Here is a 19630-nt window from a genome sequence, read left to right on the forward strand (position 1 = left end):
ACCCACTTAATGTTATCTTAGTAACATTTTTCTTCTGTGTCTTTAATGGCTTAAATAAGTTATTTGAAATTATATTCCAAGAAGAATAAAATTCCGAGGATATTCATAATTGCTATTAATTGCATACTTTTAAGCTATAATTTTAAGATGGACTTAAGGAGGAAAGGGACTTGAATAACTGTCAATATCACTGTAGGGTGTTTCTTTTGAGAGAAAGCATGAGCACAAGCAGGGGTGGGGAGTGGGGAGGGGCAGAGGGAAAAGCAGACTCCCCGCTGAGCAGGGAGCCCTAGGTGTGCTCATACCAGGACTCCGAGATCACGACCTAAACCAAAGTTAGATGCTCAACAAACTGAACCACCCAGGCACCCCTAATATAGTCATCTTAATGTAGGGGGGAGTATATCTTTAGTTTGCTTATCAGCATATCATAAATCTTATATTGACCCCAAATTAGACCTCTAATAGATACATTGCTAGAGCTTTAAATATGGATACAGTAACTGGTTTTGTTAAATAAACATAAGAATTATCTTTGTTTTTTTCTACCAATGCCATCTTTCTCATATGTCCTACTAAAAGTAATTTTTTTTGCTGATTTATTATATTCATCCATGATTTATAAACTTCTATAATTTCAAAATGTAAGTTCACTGTTCTCAGTGTTATTTTGACTGGCCTTTCTCTAGCAGATCATTTCTGGTAAAGATACCATACCAGTGTAAATTAAATTTTATTTACCCTTAATTAGTAACTGAGTAATTCTTCCATCTTTCGTGGTAAGGTAATAATGGGTCTGGGTATAGAGATGCTGATCAAGCAATTCTGATATTTCTCACTGTTTGTTGCTCTAAGTGGCTGTTCTTGATATACCAGCTGGAGTCCAGTTATCTCTTTTCTGTTTACTTTTTTTTTTTTTAATATTTTATTTATTTATTCATTTGTCAGAGAGAGAGAGAAAGCAGGTAGAGGTGGAGGGAGAAGTAGGCTCCCTCGAGCAAGGAGTCTGATGCGGGACTCGATCCCAGGACCCTGGGGTCATGACCTGAGCCTAAGGCAGCTGCTTAACCGACTGAGCCACCCAGGCGCCCCTTCTGTTTACTTTCAAGCCAACTACTTACAGGTTTTTAGCCAATTTCATTACAATAAAACATTTTGAAAAGTTAACAACAATAACAAAAATATTGAAAAAAAATGTCAAAGGGGCACCTGGGTGGCTCAGTCAGTTAAGCCTCTGCATTTGGTTCAGGTCATGATCTCTGGGTCTTGGGATTGAGCCCCACATCGGGCTTCTGCTTCTCTCACTCTCTCTCTACCTCTGTCTCTTCCCACTGCTCATTCTCTCTCTCTCTCATAAATAAAATCTAAAAAGAAAGAAGTAGAAAACAAAAGAAAAGAGGAAAGGAAAGAAAAGAAAAATAGAAAGATAGAAAAAAGAAAGAAAAGGAATGTCAGAGGACTGGAATGTTCTGTAAGCAAAGTTGGCTTCATGAAGTTTGGAGTGGTCAGAAAGACTTCACTTAACCCCTCAAATATGACCTCCTTTATCTTTGTGGAATCAGACTCACTCCTAGATTAGACAATATAGGTATGTATGTCCAGATGGATATTTTAGTCATTTCCTCTAGTCTTCTAATTCATCAGTGAGTTACAATGAGTGAAAAATCCCTATTAATATCTTTGACATAAATCCTAAAACTGTACAGGACTGTAAAGTTCTTTAATCCAGCTCACTGCTCTTAGGATATTAAAATTCCAAATTTGCAGATGGAAACAGTAATCAGAGACATTAACTGACATGCCCAATGTGATTGGCTAATTAATATCGGAACAGGGACTGCAATTGTTTAATAACCTGTCTGTCTCTACCATGTAACAATGTCTTTTTTTTTTTACAATGTCTTCATTAATATTGTAATAACTATTTATTAAGTAAAAACAATTGGCTATGACCTGCCTTATCTGAAATCTAAGAAAATCAGCAAAAATTTAAAACATATCAACAATTGTATTCTCAAAGACTTTAACTCTCTATCTTCCCTCTTCCCACATTTTGCAGTCTTGTAACTGAATTCAAAGCATCAGGGTAATGAAGAGAATACATACGTTGGAATGTAAGAGATTTGTACTAAAACTCTTGAGTCAGAAACTTCTCTGTCCTCCTTCCCCTGCCACACACAGTAAACACAGAAAGGAGGGAAAAAAGCCAAGTAACCCTGGAAAAGCCAGTAACCTTCACCAGGAAAAAAGAATAGAACAGCTGAGTACAATGTTATCCTATTATTGCATAAGTAGTTTTTACATGGTTTTCATCCCTGTGTGCTCACTGTTTCGTGTGCTTTTTCTTTTGTTTGGTCTTTTTTATATAACCTTTCTATGTATTTTCCTAGTTCATGTGATTATCCTTTTATGGCAATGTAGTATTTCATTAGAGTTTAATCATGCCCCAGTAATTAGATATTTTTCTAGTCTAATTTAAAAAATTTAAAGCATCTTGGCAGAAACATTTTGTTTTTAGCTTTTTGGGAGGAGGACAATATTACTGAAGTGATGTTCTCATGATCAAAAGCCATAATTCATTAAGCGTTCTTTTTGGGGCACCTGGGTGGCTCAGTTGGTTAAGTGTCTGCCTTCAGCTCAGGTCATGATCTCAGGGTCCCTGGATTGGCCAGGGTTGGGCTCCCTGCTCAGCGGGGAGTCTGCTTCTCCCTCTCCCTCTGCCTCTACCCCTCCCCCTGCTTATGCTCTCCCTCTCTCTCCCAAGTGAATGAACAAAAAATCTTAAAGAAAAAAAAAAAAGTTCTTATATATTTTCAGCTGGTTCTAAAAAATTAGACTATAACTAGTGCAATCTAAGGACATAGTTAATTCTCCAGCACCTTGTCAGCATTTGGTTTTTATCATTTTTATCTATTTGTATTAATAAATATTGAAGTATTGACTCTCCTTTCTTTTTTTTTTTTTTTTTTAAAGATTTTATTTATTTATTTGAGAGAGAGAGAGAGCACAAGCAGAGGAAGGGGTAGAGGGAGAGGGGGAATCAGATTCCCTGTTGAGCCGGGAGCCTGGACCTGGTGACCCAGGCCTATCCAGAGACCCTGGTATCGTGACCTGAGCTGAAGGCAGACACTTAACCAGCTGAGCCACCCAGACACCCCATCCTTTCTTTTCTTTTTTTCCTAACTGTAAGAGTAACGTATAATTTTTGTAGAATGCTGAGAAATATAGAAAAGATAGAGAAATCCTACAACCTGGATATAAAGAGCTCCTTCTTTATGTATTATTTTACTTAAAAGAGCTCCATTTTTTTCTGTTTTCTTCTGCCTGAAGAAGGAAATGTTTGTCTCTCAGTACTTTGAGAAATTAAGTGTAGGTTTTATCTACACCCTATGCACAGTTCAACAAAGTCCCATTTTCCCTAAAAGTCACCCTCTACCCTTGACTTTGGAGGGATGAGAGTCTGAAAGAAGTCAAAGTTGAAAGTCTGAAGGAAGTGGCTGAGAGAAGTATAAGGAAAATTAAAGTGTTAAGAATCAATTTTTAGGGAGCCTGAGTGGTTCAGTTGGTTGAGCAACTGCCTTCGGCTCAGGTCATGATCCTGGAGTCCTGGGATGGGGTCCCACATAAGGCTCCCTGCTTGGTGGGGAGTCTGCTTCTCCCTCTGACCTTCTCCCCCTCATGCTCTTTCTCTCTCTCATTCTCACTCAGATAAATAAATAAATTCTTAAAAAAAAAAAAAAAGAATCAACTTTTAGAATTTTTCCTAAAAATTAGGGGGATAGGAAATCCTGCTTTTTACTTGATATTTAGGACATCACTTACTTTATTCCCTTAAGAAAATTTTTCCAGAGGACTGCCTGAATGGCTCAGTTGGTTAATAGTCTGCCTTTGGCTCAGGTCATAATCTTGGGGTCCTGGGATCCGAGTTCCACACTGGGCTCCCCGCTGTCCCTCTCCCTGTGGCCCTCCACCCCCACCTCTACCCCTGCCCGTTCCTGCTGTCTGTCTCTCTTTCTCAAATGAAATCTTAGAGAGAAGACAGTTTTCCAGAGGAAAGAAATTCTACAGACTACTGGCTAAAAACCCTAAGCTCTTTTTCTTTTATTGGTATGTGTTGATGCATTTGGTTTATGGATTCTGAGAGTAATTTCAAGGGGCCGTCCCACTAATGAGAGTTACTACAGTCAGCTGACAGGAAGGAGGACTTGTGGGGTGGGGTGAGGCCAAGCCTTAGGAAATTCCAGAAAGTCTTGAAGTATCTTGTCTTTTCTCTCTTCTCTTAAAAGGCTCCCTCAGGCATCTGAATAAACAGGGCTGAAACGTGATAAAAATGTGTTACAGAAGAGTATTTCAGTAACAGAATTGCTGCTTTTTTTTTTTTCTTTTTGTGTTCTTCTACTTCCTTGAGAAATATTAGAGGAAACTCCTCCTTCTTCCTGTACCTCAGATTACCACTTGTAAAATGAGAATCACAAAATTCATTGTAAATGCATTGGAGTTCTTGTTATTCTTAATATTTGAGTGATTTGGAGGTGAACCAGTTTTGAAAGAAATGTTTAGTGCTTCATCTGGGATCTCATTAAAAGCTTTCCTGTCTCAGAGCTATGTTCTTCCTCAGAACCAGTGTCAGTATAACTTTGATTTCCAGAGACATTTCTATTTTCCTTTAAAACCAAATGGCTTTTCACATTCACTTTTTCAGTACTTGGAAAAAAAGAATTAGGAATACTAATACCCTCATGTACCAGAAGGCTTTAAAAAAGGAAAAAGCTCTTAACTTTATTTAACCTGAAGATCTAAACTGAAAGCTAGCAAAGATGGAAAATTTTTATGTATCTAAAACCAAAGTAAGCCTTTGCCCTGGCAAGGCATATGTTCTGGTTCTAAATGGGCTTGTTCCTGGTAACGCCAGTGCAGGGACTCTGTATGCAGCAGAGGGCTTTGAATATGAGTACAGACAGAAATCTGAGCTATCTGCAGGTTGTGACACATAACACATAGTCTTAGAATTGTACTTGAACTTTACCTTTGACAGAATGTAAATATTTGAAATACTGCTTCATTATTAAGGATGCAGAACCCAGTCTCCTTTGGTTTAAAAAAAAAAAAAAAAAAGACGTATTTCCAGGTGTTCTTCCTTTTTTTGAGCCCAGAAAATTTTAATTTTGGTAGTAATCATCTCACAGTGAAGCAGCATGGAATAAGTCTTTGGAATTTCCTTTACTTTAATTGTCTGCAAATGAAAAATACTTTGAAAATTAAAAAAGGTGGATGGGGAGGGTGTCCTGACAAATCTATCTTTTCATTTTGGCTGATGATCTTCATTTCTAGATGGGGGGCTGCTCCCAGAGCAAGAGTGTGTTGTGTTGTATGAGTCAAGTTCATGTGGTTGATGTTGGTGCAGCTAACGTGAGTGTGATGGGGCAAGGTTAGAGCTGCTACAGCATCTTTTATTTCTTATCATGAAAAATGTAATTAGCAAAGCTAACTGGAGACAAATTATATGAAATGTATATCGATTTTGCAAGGAAGTATTGTCATTGGTCAGGGGAGGACTTGAAAAAGTTCACAGTCTTACACTTGACTGTTGAGTTGATTAGTCCATTGAACGTAAACATTTAATAACTATTTACTAATGTTGTGTTCAGAAGGGTACTGCTTTACTCTTCTGTCCTACCAGATTTCAGATATCCTTCCCACTTCAAGTTATCTGGAAATAAATTGAGATTTGAATGATAGGATCTGGTTGAAGGCTGTCATTGCAAGCTGAATAAATGTGACATATTCTCTGTGTACTATTGTCTGGGAACATTCTGTGACACTAAATGGCCTTCTTTTAAGTAACTTTTCCAGTCTTAAAAATTATAATTTGTAACTTTAACTAGAGATCTAATCTAGATATGAGAGAGATAAACTCACAAAATAATTTATTAAAAAAAAAGTCTGTACCATCTACATTTCTTATTTAAAAAACAAAAACATGGTCCCTGCCCTCCTAGGCTTCCAGTCCAGTGGAGGGACACACAATAAGCATTGTAGTGGAAGTGTGACCGGGAACCTTGGAAACAGAGGAAGGACTACTTAGATTTATGTGGGAGAGGGAAGGTGGTCTTCGCTGTTGCTCAGCCTCCACTGAGTCTTGAAAGAACAAAGAGAAGGATAAAAGGGGAATGGGGGAAGGGAACTCATTTACAAGCTCAGAGACCTCCCAGCAGTTTGCTTCTCCTGGAGGGTAAAGGGTGAGAAAGGGAATACTCAGGGGAGGTAGGGACTAGATGTAGAACTGGTCTTCTGTGACATACAAAGCACTTTAGATTTAGTTCAAGGAATGATTACAGGAATTTTTAAAGCATTTTGAACAAGAGAGTAATATACCATTATATTGGGGAATAATTACATGATGTGGGATAATGGCAGCATCATAGAGACTTGCTTAGAAGGTATAGAGGAACCAATTAGCAATGTAATACAGTAGTCCAGGGAAAAGATGAAGATGTGAACCAAAGCAGCAACAGCAGAGATAAAGTGGGAGGAGAAGGGAAACAAACAGCAAATACTGCCATCCGGACTTGACAATTTGGGTCGGCAGCTGCGTGTTGTCTGGGACATGAGGATTCCCCTCCATGGCTGGTTCAAGTGCGTAGTTTTCTGGTGAAGCTGGTTAGGCAGTGATTATTTCCACAGAGAATTACGTATATAGAGTTATTTTATTTCTCCCTGGACACCTGTGAATATGTAGTACTTTGTATTTATAATGCTAAAAACACATTCTGTGGAATATAAAAACTAATACAAAATATAATCTCTTGTGGATTTTATTAATAAAGGAGATTTGAAGGCCTTTTTTTTTTTTTGAACATTCGTCACGATATTCCACCTTCTATTTAAAGCTTATGAATGGGTTTTGTTTTCTAAGCAGGTTCTTCGGTCCCAGAGCCGTGGTGCAGGTGGAAGGAAGATCTCTGAAAACAGCTTTTCTCTGGATGATTTGGAACTGGGCCCCGGTAAGTAGCGTTCCATGTGCGTGGGGTTCTCTAGGAAGTACTCATTAGTAACAATACCTTTTGGCCTTAAAGCCAATGCTTTTAGAGGAAGAATGGCACAAATTAAAAGTAACTGTGTTTGTAAGAGCCGAGGGGCCCCTTGTGGGATAACGAGGGAAGTACTGCTGACCATTTTGGCTCTGCGGTCATCTGGGACTTGAGGCTGCCATGATGGGCTGCAGTGTCCTCTGTCAAGATCGGTAATCCTATATTACCACTGGTAACATAAAACCTCAAGAGCATAGTTATTATATTTGGAAGGCAGCCTTTACAGGCATTACACAAAAGAAGAAAAAGAAATTAACAGGAATATCATCAGCCTCCTGGTAAAGAAATGCAAATTAAAATGGCATTAAGATCTAGTTTTTTCCAGTGTTAAATATGCCAAGATGTTTAAATATATAATACTCATTTATGGAAAGGGTTCTCCTTTTAATGTTGGGAAAGTGAGCAACTATTACCTAGTAAGTAAGTTATATTCCCGATTTTCCTCTTTGTACCCTTCATAGAAGAAATGGATTACATCCAATTCCAATAGCCCCAAATTTAAAATCTTGAAACCATTCAAATCACATATTATCTTCTGATAGAGCACATTCTTCGTGTGCTTCCAGGTCAGTTGTCATCTTCCACATTCAACACAGAGAAAAGCGAGAGCAGGCGAAATCTGGACTTACCACGGCTATCCGAAACCTCCATCAAGGATCGAATGGCCAAGTACCAGGCGGCTGTGTCCAAGCAGACCGGTTCCACCAGCTCCACAGTATGTGCTCCCCATCATCCATTCATTTCATTTCATCCAGCCAGTGGTCAATGAGCACAGAAACTAGACATGTCTCCCAGACCCCGACCAGAGAGCCCTGCTCAATCCCTGGTCCCGAGCCACTCTCCTTCCGTGTAAACCCTACCCTAGCTTCATTCAGAATCCTTATCATGTTCTAATCCTGACTTTGCTTTCCTAGGCCTCATTCCCCCACCCCACTCCTTCATTGGTCCTGTTACCATCTAGTAATTTCATGGAGAGTTTTCCTGCCTGTTCTGCTTAATTTTGTTGTTGTTGCTAAAAAAGTAGTCGTCTGTTAGTTTTAACGAAACACTTGTTTTTGAGGAAAGGAGGAGAGAATATTAGCAAGAAATATAGGATATATGTGACTTTAATGTGGGATGGGGAGGTTTCTTACAGGTTTTATTGATTTAGGGGTCACATGACATAAAATAACCACTTTTACATATAATTCAGTGATTTTTGGTATATTCGCAAAGTCATGCAGCTATCATCACTAATTCCAGAACATTTCCATCACCCCAAAAAGAAACCCTATACCTGTGCAGTTGCTCCCAGTTCCCCCACCCCTCAGTCCTTCACAACCACTAATCTGTTCTCTGTCTTTATGGATTTACCTATTCTGGACATTTTATATAAATGAATCATACAATATATGGCCTACTTAATCCTCGCTTCTTATGATGTAATGATTTTCTAAGGAAATAGAACAGTGATTAGGTAAAGGGGAGGGAGAAGCAACAGGAAGATGACATGCTCTGTAAGCATAAAAATGTGGTATTCTAAACTGAATGGAGGGTCTTTACGTTTTCAGTTTTCCTATCCTTACCTGGCAGGCTGACACTACAGAACTCCTTAAGGAAAGATACCTGTTAAATGCCATTTATTCATACCTACACATTCATAAAAGCCCTCTACATATGCATAGATATGTATCTCAAACATTTGTTCTTTCTGAGATTCAGAATACAAGCCACAAATCTCTTGGTGTCCTATGTTTTTGTTTTTTTCTTTTTAAACAAATTTGGATGATAGTATTAAATTTTATTTGTTCCCAGGCAGACTGAAATGAGTATCTATTAGAAATCATAACTTGTGTTCCAGAAATTGAGTCTTCTTTTCCTCACATTATTAAATATTCCTTCTCCAATAGTACTTATTGGTAGATTGAATCTCTGGGCAATGAATAATTTCATACTGATTTCACTGTGGTTTTTTTAAAGAAGAGATGATGTGTGTATAACTTGGTTGTAAAATGGAACACTTTTATTCACCGACAGCATGAAAGTGAGCAAAGTTAGACTTCTCTTAGAAGGAGGTCAGGAGATCGAACAAACAGGTGATCTCTGGAGCTTATTTCCCTCATCTCAAGATTTTGCTCCTTCTCTGTGCCCTCCTGCTATAAACATTCCAACCAGGTGACTCCCTAAGTGGAAAAACCTGCTCAGTGAGGGTTTTTTTTTTTTTTTTTTTTAAACTCCTAATAAGGTTTCAGCACTGCAGTTCTGCTCTGTAAATTCTAAGAGTTGAAAAGTCTTTAGGAATTCTTGTAAAAAGTACATTTTATCTCATCCCAAAAGAATTTCTCAGGCCCCTTATAGAGGATGGCTGTAACAAGGCGCACATTCCCCGGCATGATTCTGGAAGCAGGGCTTCAAGATGGAGTCAGGAATGAATCCTTCAGCTGTCCTGTTGGGTTCTGAATCATTGGCTCCCAGCTCCCCCTCATGAATGCTCCTCCGGAGGGAGCCTTGTCCCTTAGTCAGGGATTCCACATCTCAACCAGGTCCGGATTGAGGCCACTCACACTGGCCCTGTGGCCATATGTGGCTTGTTTTCTTGCCTGCCTAAAGAATCACGGAGAACAGAAAGGTACCAGACTTTCAGAAAGGTAGCAAACTAAACATAGGAAATGTCCATATTCATCTACCACTCTATTGATTTTAGATCTAGTAGGTAAAGTTAATTTTAATATTTTCCCCAAGTGTTCTTTGCAAGGAAAAGAAATGTGATTATGCTTACTCCTTATGACTATATTAATGCCTGCTTTTTTATGTTGAGGTTCTGTTCTGAGAAGTAGAATAAGGTATGTCTTTAATACAGCGTATGAATTTTATGCCCAAAAGAAGCATGTTTTTGAAAGTCTCGCCAAAAAAGGTTGTTTTATGGTGTCATTAAATATAATTTCAGTTTTTATATGTGTGCATGATCCCTGTCTCTCTTTCCAGGCCGAGCATTTATATATATGGTCAGTATATTTTCTTAATTATTGGCACTTGGCATCTCCTTTCCCCTGCTCCAGAATGGTCTTTTCTGATAAAACTCACAAGCTTTGCATTCCCACAAGCTCTGCTGCTAGAGGAGTGAATCACAAGAACATTGTGTGCTGGGGCTGGTTTCTGTGTGTGTCTTTGTTGATATGTCTGTATTCTAATGAGCACCCAGTTTTAGACTAGTGTACAAATATTTAACTCTGAGGTGTGTGTCCACAAAGCCGCTTTTGTCATTTCACTAGTCAACGGGTTTTGCTTGTGAGAATTAGGGGGTTGATTTGACCCGAGGCTTCTTAAAAGAACTTTTCTTTTACCATTCCAAATTTATTTAATGGATGTGCTATGAAGAGCATGGAATAGGGACCTTTTTTTATTTTCGTTCACAGATTCTTTTTATTTTGTAGAATGACTTGAGAGCCAATGGCGGTGAAATCAGAACTCATAAGTTGGAGCAAAAGGAGAATGTGCCCCCGGATCCTGAGGTCTGCATCTCCCATCAGGTTGGAGAGAAGGTGGGTTAAAAAGTCTGATGTCCAGTTGCCAAGGAAGCATGTGTTCTAAATTAGATGCTTAAAATTAGAAACCACTCTAACTCTAGGCTGCAGAGTGTCTGGGAATTTGGTAACAGCTGCCAGGACAGATTGTCATTTTTGCAGGTCACATAATTTCAGCTGGGGAACTCCACAACTCATAGTGGACCAAATAATGAACCTAACTGGAAAATTCTTTCACTCAGATGCTCAGAGGGTATAGCGCTTAAGTGATTTTTAGAAGTCTGTTTTGATTAGAGGTTATATCTTCAAGAAATTCATGTATTCTTCATTTAACACATTTATGCAAGACAAGTTCATTCTTTCATCAGACTGTTTTGAAAGCAAAGCACTATGCTAAGCATAGGAAATGCTAAGTTTAAAAACTAAATAAGAACGAACCATTCTGTGGGGTCTTTATCTGCAAGGGAACTAACAGAATAGAAGGGAGATGAGTAACAGGTTGGCTATCCTAAAGCAGTGTCTGACTAAGGACATTTAACCAGACTTCCTCAAGAAGGTGATGTCTGAGCCAAGTCCTGAAGAATGTGTGGGAAGAAACCAAGTGAATAGGGAAAGGTTGAGTAAAAAGAAAGAAGGGCATTCCAGGCAGACACAAACAGAGGTTTGGAAACCAGAGGCTAGGACCCAGGGCACATAGAGGTAATGGAGAGAGCCAAGTGGAGGAGAGGGCCAGGCCAGGTCTTGAGAAGCTTTATATGCCATGCTTGAGACTTTGGATAGAGTCCTGCCGAGATGAAAAACCTTAGGAAGATTTTAAGCAAATGATATTTATGTTTTACACACCTATCATTAGATGAATGGCTTGGTTGGTGTACGTAACAACATTTATGACGGGTGAATTTATCATTTTCTTGGCCAGTCCATTACCCAGATTTGGTTTTGTTTTGTTTTTGTCTTTTGATCAATATGATATCCAAATGTTAAGTTAGATGAGAAGAAAGAGCTTTCAAATATGTCACAATGATTAATCTTAGGAGAAGAGTCATTGCTTCTGTTACACATATTGATACCCTTGAGGCCGTTCTTCCAAAAGGTGAGGAGATCATTAGAATGGATTAAGAGCAATAGCTGTCAAATTTACTGGACTATAGGAGACTTTAAAAAGCATGATATAGGGGCACCTGGGTGGCTCAGTCAATTAAGTGTCTGCCTTCAACTCAGGTCATGATCCTGGGATCCTAGGGTCGAGCCCCACATTCTTTCTCTCCCCTTGTTCCTCTCCCCTGCTCATGCTCTCTCTGTCAAATAAATAAATAAAATCTTAAAAAAAAAAAAAGCATGCTGTATTGACAGAACACCAATAAGAACTTATGAAATCCACTACACATTTGGACCAAAGTATGCGCAGAGGAAAATGGCCTCAGATTAATGGCTACAACATTTGAATCTTATGATACAACAGGGAAAAAAAAAATAGAAAAATTTAAATCTCTTTATTTTACAAAAACATATTACAAGTGTATGTTGAAATAATAAGACAAAATACTTGGCAGCTATTTTGTAATCATAAAATCATCCAATAAATTATATATATTCTGGGGCACGTGGGTGGCTCAGATGGTTAAGCATCTGCCCTCAGCTCAGGTCATGATCCCAGAATCCTGGGATTGAGTCCCATTTTGGGCTCCTTGCTCAGTGAGGAGCCTGCTTCTCCCTCTGCCTCTGCCGTTCTGTCTCTCGTGAATAAATAGATAAAATCTTTTTTTAAAATTACATATATCCTTGGAACAGTGGGATCACTCATTAGTCCCAAGAGTCACATGCCATGTATCAAGTGAGTTCTCTTTATTAGACTGCCTGGTTTTCGTATCTTTAAGTGGGAGATCGTGTCTTAAGAATAAACTGAGTTGGGGTGCCTTGCTGGCTCAGTGAGTGGAATGTGCAACTCTTGGTCGCTGGGTTGTGAGTTCAAGCCCCAAGTTGGGTGTACAGATTACTTAAATATAAAATTTTTTTTTTAAAGAATAACTGAGTTAAAATGTTACATATTATAAAAAAGAAACTTGGGGCGCCTGGGTGGCTCAGTGGTTAAGCCGCTGCCTTCGGCTCAGGTCATGATCTCAGGGTCCTGGGATCGAGTCCCGCATCGGGCTCTCTGCTCGGCAGGGAGCCTGCTTCCTCCTCTCTCTCTCTGCCTGCCTCTCTACCTACTTGTGATTTCTCTCTGTCAAATAAATAAATAAAATCTTTAAAAAAAAAAAAAAAAAGAAACTTAAGAAAAAAATACTGCCCGCACTGAAATCTCCCCATCTATCCCAGGAGCATAGTTTGAGAAATGATCATCTAGAAAATAATGCTTGGATTGTTCCTAATCTAATTTTGTGTTTGCTTCTTGAATGTCTTCACACTGATTTGAAACTAGAACTCTGAGTTGAACTGGAGGATTGGAACACTGTAATTATAGCCTAAAAGGGCATCAGTGGAACTAAACCATGAATTGAGGCGTGGGTGGGGAAGAAAGGAGATAAAGACAGAACACAGTCTTCAAGTACATACTGCAGGTTTCTAAAGCTGGGACTGCCTTCAGATTCATAAAATTTTTCAGAGCCTCTTATCCTTTTCAGCTATTTGCCTCGCTTTTGTTAACTGACACCCAAGAACTATTTGAACTCAACTTGTTACAAAGGGACATCACTGCTAGGGTGAACTTTCTGAAATAGAATATTTTGTCAGGGTATTGTTCTTCCCTTTCTCCTCTTGTAAACGAAATTGAGCTTCCCTTTAATAAAATGTTGAAGCAAATCTCACGTGCCCTCTCCTGGTAGTTCCTGCAGTGAGGTCAGCTGGTTGGGCATGTGCAATGATGTCATGATTGGCAGTAAGTTTACCCTGCAGGTTCAAGGTGACCAAAATTAGAGGTGAGAGAGGAACATCCTGGGATGGATGCACCTACTAATTAACAAGAATTGAAGAGCTTATAATTTCTTTCATATCATTAAATGAAAGAATGCATGTAAAGTGATGATTCCAATACTTGGCACATACTAAACACTCAGTAAATGTTGACTATTATTATATTGGTATGCCCTACCAATAGAGAATTACTGTAGTGAAAACAGAGTGGGGGCACCTGGGTGGCCTGATCTCAGTTCAGGATCTTGATCTCAGGGTCCTGAGTTCAAGGATCTTGAATGTCTTCAATTCCAATACTTGGCACATACTAAACACTCAGTAAATGTTGACTATTATTATATTGGTATGCCCTACCAATAGAGAATTACTGTAGTGAAAACAGAGCGGGGGCACCTGGGTGGCCTGATCTCAGTTCAGGATCTTGATCTCAGGGTCCTGAGTTCAAGCCCTGCATTGGGCTCTATGTTGGGTGTGGAGCCTGCTTAAAAAGAAAAAAAAGAGAGAGAGAGAATAATGAGAAAAAACAACCATGCAAAAATTCAGGTGCAGTCAGCCAATGACTTAAACTCCATTGTAAATTTCTTCACTACATTAAACATCCTGACAGAAACACTCAGCATTGCCATAAAATCCCTGACATCTGAATGAAAGACGTTTACACGAAGACTACACATTGGGTCACCTACTGAGCCTTCATGATATTGAGTGTGATGGAAGATACCCAAAAGTTCTAGATCTGCCGTTTTGTTAAGCACTGCCATTTTGAGACTGGGATTAAAAAGAAACACTAACCTTGAAGATGAGACCAGTGGTTGGGGTTTTGGTCAATTTGCCTTTTGGCTATCAAAAGGTCTTCAGTACTTGTAAGCTTGTTTCAGCAGAATGTAACTGATTGGGAAATAAGGAATTACGAAGCTAAAGGAGTAAGAGTAGTTCCTACTTTAAAGACTTCATCTCGCCTTGGAGTGAGTTATAGTTCTATGGTAAGGAGCTCTGTTCTCTGTGATAGAGGGTTTTGTTTTGCCTTTTTTTTTTTTTTTTTTTTTTGACAGTAGAAAGATATGGTTTAGAAGTTCTTTTATAAAGGGAGATGATGCACACTTTTGGCAGCTGAGTGCAGTCTGTTTCTCCCGTTACTCTGTAATTGAGAGGCATGTTAATATCCTCATAAAAGACATTTTGCTGCCTCTTGTTTAAATGCTCAGCTGTTCTGGGGCCCGTTATTTCCCCTAGGCAGCCAGTGACTGACTAGAGTCAGCAGGTTTTTATGGCATTAACAGCAGTTTGCTCTTTTATTTTTAATGTGATTCTTAATCCCTCCCTTTTGTAGGTTTCTGCAACTGAGAATAGCCTGGCAGTCCGTTCCACCCCTGCTGAAGATGACTCCTGTAAGCATTTGTTCTTAGATCTGGAGGATGAGGTTCTTGTTCTGTATTCTGTTCTGTATTTGGTCTAGGAATGTCCCCATTGCTGGCAGTGCTGAGAATGCAACATATTAAACCCAGCAATTTAGCTGATCAAATCTTTCACTTGGTATTAAGGACTTATGCTTGCATACCCTTCACACATTCCATGGCTTAGGGAGAAGTTAAGCTCAATATGATTAACTTGGGGCAAACCGAATAGTTTTGGTCCTTCTCTCATTGAAAGTATCCTGCCTTTTGTATCAAACCTTTTCAGGGTTCAAGCTGTAAAAACCAATTTTGAAGTTTCATTTTAACAGGAGTTTGGCCAAGACGGATTTTATTTATTTACAGGGATAAAGAATTGGCATTCTTTTTTAAAAATATATTTTTCTTGGGGCACCTGGGTAGCTCAGGTGTTAAGCATCTGCCTTCAGCTCAGGTCATGATCCCAGGGTCCTGGAATCAAACCCCAAATCAGGCTCCCTGCTCAGTGGGAAGCCTGCTTCTCCCTCTCATTTTCCCCCTGCTTGGGTTCTCTCTCTCGCTCTGTCTCTCCCTCTGTGTCAAATAAATAAATAAATAAAATCTTAAAAAAATTTTTTTTCTTTTAAAAATCTCTTTCTCTGCTTATCTACATGTGTACCACAGTCCACCTTCTAGCCTGATTCTAGAGATTTTCCTGTTGGTGCTGAATTTTATCACCTTTTTATCCATTTTAAGCCTCACTTCTCCCAAAACCAGAAACCTTTCTGGTTTTTTTTTTTTTTTTTTCCTTTCATTCTTTACTATATCCACTTTTGATTCTGATTTTCAGTGTTTTTTTTTTTTTAAGATATATGTGGATTTCTGGGATGCCTGGGTGGCTCAGTCAGTTAATTGTCTGTCTTCGGGTCAGGTGGTGATCAGGGTCCTGGGATGGAGCCCACATCTGGCTCCCTGCTCAGCAGAGAGTCTGCTTTTCCCTCTGCCCACTGCTCCCCCTGCTTGTGCTCTCTCTCTGTCTCTGTACCTGACAAATAAATGAGTAAAAAAAGTCTTAAAAAATTAAAATATATATATATGTGGATTTCTAGCTTCTCCCCAGGTTTACTTCACTAGACATTGAAAACTCAGCAACTAAAATAGAAATATGAATTCAACAAATATCTATTAAATTGTACCTTAAAATTTTAGAGAGAAATTTGCTGCTTGAATCCAAGAACATTCCTTTTGCAGTCATTTTGCTTGGACTAGAAATTTTTCTGAGTTTTGGCTAGGTTTGCAAAATATTTGAAAAATAAGCCTTAACTTTTTAGTACTTTGTTGACCTAACTCTAGATTTTAAGGAATTCTTTTATTGTTCCTTAGTAGCACTTTTCTGTGTCTGCTCAGTTTTCCACACAATGACTATATTGGCAGAAAATTAACTTATGTAGGTGACACATCAATGATTATGAAAAAAAGCTTCATGAAGCCTTTTTCCATAATCTCTATCCATAGATATTTGTTATAGGACTGACCAAAAAGATTGTGTCAAATTGCACACACACACCCACACATGCACATGTGTGTGTGTGCAGTAGGAAATTTATACCCTCACAATCCATCATTTTTCCAACTTCAGTTGAAGCTTCCCAAAAGGAGTTATTGGGGATGCTAACTACCAAAAAGGTCATTAACATCTACAAACAGCCTTTTTTTTAAAAAAAAATTTAATTCAGTTAATTAACATATGGCATATTATTAGTTTCAGAGGTAGAGTTTAGTGATTCATCAGTCTTACATAATACCCAGTGCTCATTACATCATGTGCTAAAAACAGGCTTTAAAAATGACAAATCAGGGTGGGAGGGGAGGGACAGGGTAGGAGGGAGAGCACGGGCAGAAAGTTCTATAGATCAGGTGATTTGGATTTCTGCAGTGTGTGGCAAAGGGTGAGAAAGCCTCGCAGCTGATAACTTAAGAGCATAGCTTTTAGTATTAGAAGAGCTGTGTTCTCCTGGTATTGAAAAGTTCTCTTTGGTGTCCAACTTCTGTTTTGGGGAGGAATTATTTCTGAGACTTCCCTTGAGGTATTATAAAATGTCTTCCTTTTGTAACTCAAGCAGGTAACTCCCAGTTCAAGAGTGAAGTCCAGCAGCCTGTCCATCCCAAGCCACTAAATCCAGATGCCAGAGCCTCCAGCCTCTCTGAAAATTCCCCTCCCAAAGCAGTGAAGGTATGGTGGCTATTTCTCTCGGAGCCTTTAGACATGATTTACTAGTAAAGCTCGTTGCACCTTATGTCATTATGTTCATTATAACCCGTTTTTGCTTTCCTGGGGATGAAAACATCGAATAAGGGCATACTTAAACCAGTCACTTACCCTGGAAATCTTGCTCTTCTGCTCAGATGTTTGAGCCAGGAGGGGAGAGGTTCACTACTAGCCTTCAGTTTGAAAACTGGAAAATTCATGAAAGTTTTAGGGAAACCCAAAGTTAAAGAAAATGGTGTGGGATCTATTTATTTTTAAAAAAATGGTTTTTTTTTTTTGAGGGAAAAAATGCCCAAGTCCATAAATCTGTGAATGGGCAAAAGACCACAAAATGGGAAATTCAAGAAATCTGTTAAACTAAATCAGCCCATTGGATGGGGATGTGCATGTCAGCTTAGAGAGAGTGGCCCCTTGGTCTGAAGAACTTGACTGTAACATGATTGGTGGTTAGCTTCTTTTAAAAAAGAATGTTGCAGTGGGGGTTGGCCAGCCCATTTGCTATAAAATGGGGCGTTCAATAACATTCATACTAGGATATATAATACTAGATGTTAAGGAATGTATAAAAGTTTTATGCCCTAAGAAAACTTTACTAGGCCACTCAATCTCTGGCCACCTTTTATTCACTGTTTTAAAAACAGTCTTTTCCCATATATTTATATGAATAAATATATACTCTCATAAAAGAAAATTTTAACAAAAAACAACTCAATACCTACTTTAGACTTCATTACCTGACTTGTTATAATGAAATGCTTTGCTGATGTAGTGTGAATTTAGCCTCGTGGATTAATAACCAAACATAGGCATACTTCTTTAGTGTCTTTCTCCTCTGGTGCTCTCTTAAGTAGGTTGGTTTTGTTTAGAAAGTTTTGACATTTCAAAGAAAGGCTACAGTAGGTAGAATTGGTGTGTTGATGGTTTGTAACGGCCCCAGGCCCCAACCTCCTGGACCCATCAGCTGTGCTTGTACCTCTCAATTGTGGGCATGACTGGTGCCTTGAGGAAAGTTCAAGTATACAAAAAGGAGGAAGAGAAGAGGACAGTTTGGAACAAAAGGAGAAAAGGGACAATCTGAGACTGAAAAGGTGAGTTAAAAAAGGGAAAGGGGCAGAGTGGAGAATGTAAATGAGAGCTTTATGGGAAGCTGAGATTCATGAGCAGATTCATGAGATTGAAGAACAGAGGGTGAAGAAAGTAGCAAGAGAAAGCAGGTAAAGGGAGGAAGGATGGAGTTACAGTGATTGAGCTGCCCATTGTATTCAGCGTGACCCCCACTTCTGGCAGCCTTAAAGTCCAGCTCATGCTGTCATCAGCACTGTCTTTGTCCAGTAACTGGAGCCCAACAAAGTAGCAAATGCCAAGGGGTTAATTTCTTCTCCGACAGCGACCCTGCCCAGATGTGAGTCCTTGAGTTGTGGTTGTGGATCAAGAACAAGCCAGTAAATCTGACTTGGCCATGGACTGGGGGCTTAGGGAAATTCCATGGCTTGTCTAAAAATTAAAATCTGTTCTTGAGGATCTGTGAATTCTCAACCTAGGTTTGTTTCCCTCCCTCAACTGCTAGGTCAGACCTCTTGGTACTAGGTTGGAGTTTTGAGGTCTCTCCTTGATTCAGACTCCAGGGTCTCAGCTGCTGAGTGCTGAATGAGAGAGCACCTCACTTAGGTCCTCGCTAGCATATGAGGCATGAGGAGAGGTGGAGATGAAGCTCCCCCTGCACCTGTCTGAGACCCAGCCCTGTTCTTTGGCCCCAGACACTCAGCAGGAGAATGCAGACAGGCCTACGTTCACCAGACAGACACTTCAGGTTTTGAACGTTATGTAAAGACTGGAGTAAATGGGCCTGGCTCCTGTGTTTGCCTGTGGTCCAGAGCTCAAATGATTACAGATGGGACTCCATCATATCTCCGCTTTTATCTAAGGGTAGTTTATTTTCTCCTCCTCACATTTATCCTTTACATTCTGAAGGCAAGTGTGTATATATATATACACTTCAGTGTTTATAGGAAGACCTTCTGGCGTCACTGGTCTCACGGCTATAGACCATGCGACAGAAGTTGTTTCTCCACTTGGGGAAATTACATACAGCCCAGAATAAACTTGTTCACTCAGAATAGATTTCTAGGCCCCACACATACTGGAAAAACTGTTCCTTAGTGCCTATCTGTCTTTTGTTGAAAAATGGGACATCTGAGGTAGAGATTCAATTCGTTTCAAACTTTAGCTTGGTAAAGTAAAAAAAATAAAATAAAATGATACTAGTCTTTCCAAGTAAGAGTTTTATTTGTGTCTTTTGAACACTGGTTAGATGGCTCAGTTGAAGAGATGTAGTGCTAATGAAATTGAAGTTGCAGGTTCATTCTCAAAACAAAACAAAACAAACAACAACAACAACAAAAAAAAAAACAGTCTGGGAGCAGAGCTCAGTGGACCCTATGAGGTAGATCAGGAACTTTCTACTCAAGAGACCCAGAGGTCTCA

General features: G+C 39.2%; 1 protein-coding gene across 5 annotated transcripts in view; it reads left to right on the forward strand.

The window, feature by feature from the left end:
- Window positions 1–19630, forward strand: part of LIMA1 (LIM domain and actin binding 1) — a 92788-nt gene that overhangs the window by 64034 nt on the left and 9124 nt on the right. For 2 of the 5 annotated variants that reach the window (XM_059185377.1, XM_059185382.1), the window contains 5 exons: window positions 6917–7004; window positions 7658–7806; window positions 10505–10612; window positions 14838–14895; window positions 16998–17110. In XM_059185377.1, the coding sequence (XP_059041360.1) occupies window positions 6917–7004; window positions 7658–7806; window positions 10505–10612; window positions 14838–14895; window positions 16998–17110 (516 nt within the window). The remainder of the gene's footprint in view (window positions 1–6916; window positions 7005–7657; window positions 7807–10504; window positions 10613–14837; window positions 14896–16997; window positions 17111–19630) is intronic. The other 3 variants (XM_059185380.1, XM_059185378.1, XM_059185381.1) reach the window with 3 other exon arrangements.

Source organism: Mustela lutreola, chromosome 8 (genome assembly GCF_030435805.1).
Source record: "Mustela lutreola isolate mMusLut2 chromosome 8, mMusLut2.pri, whole genome shotgun sequence".
NCBI classification, from domain to species: Eukaryota; Metazoa; Chordata; class Mammalia; order Carnivora; family Mustelidae; genus Mustela; species Mustela lutreola.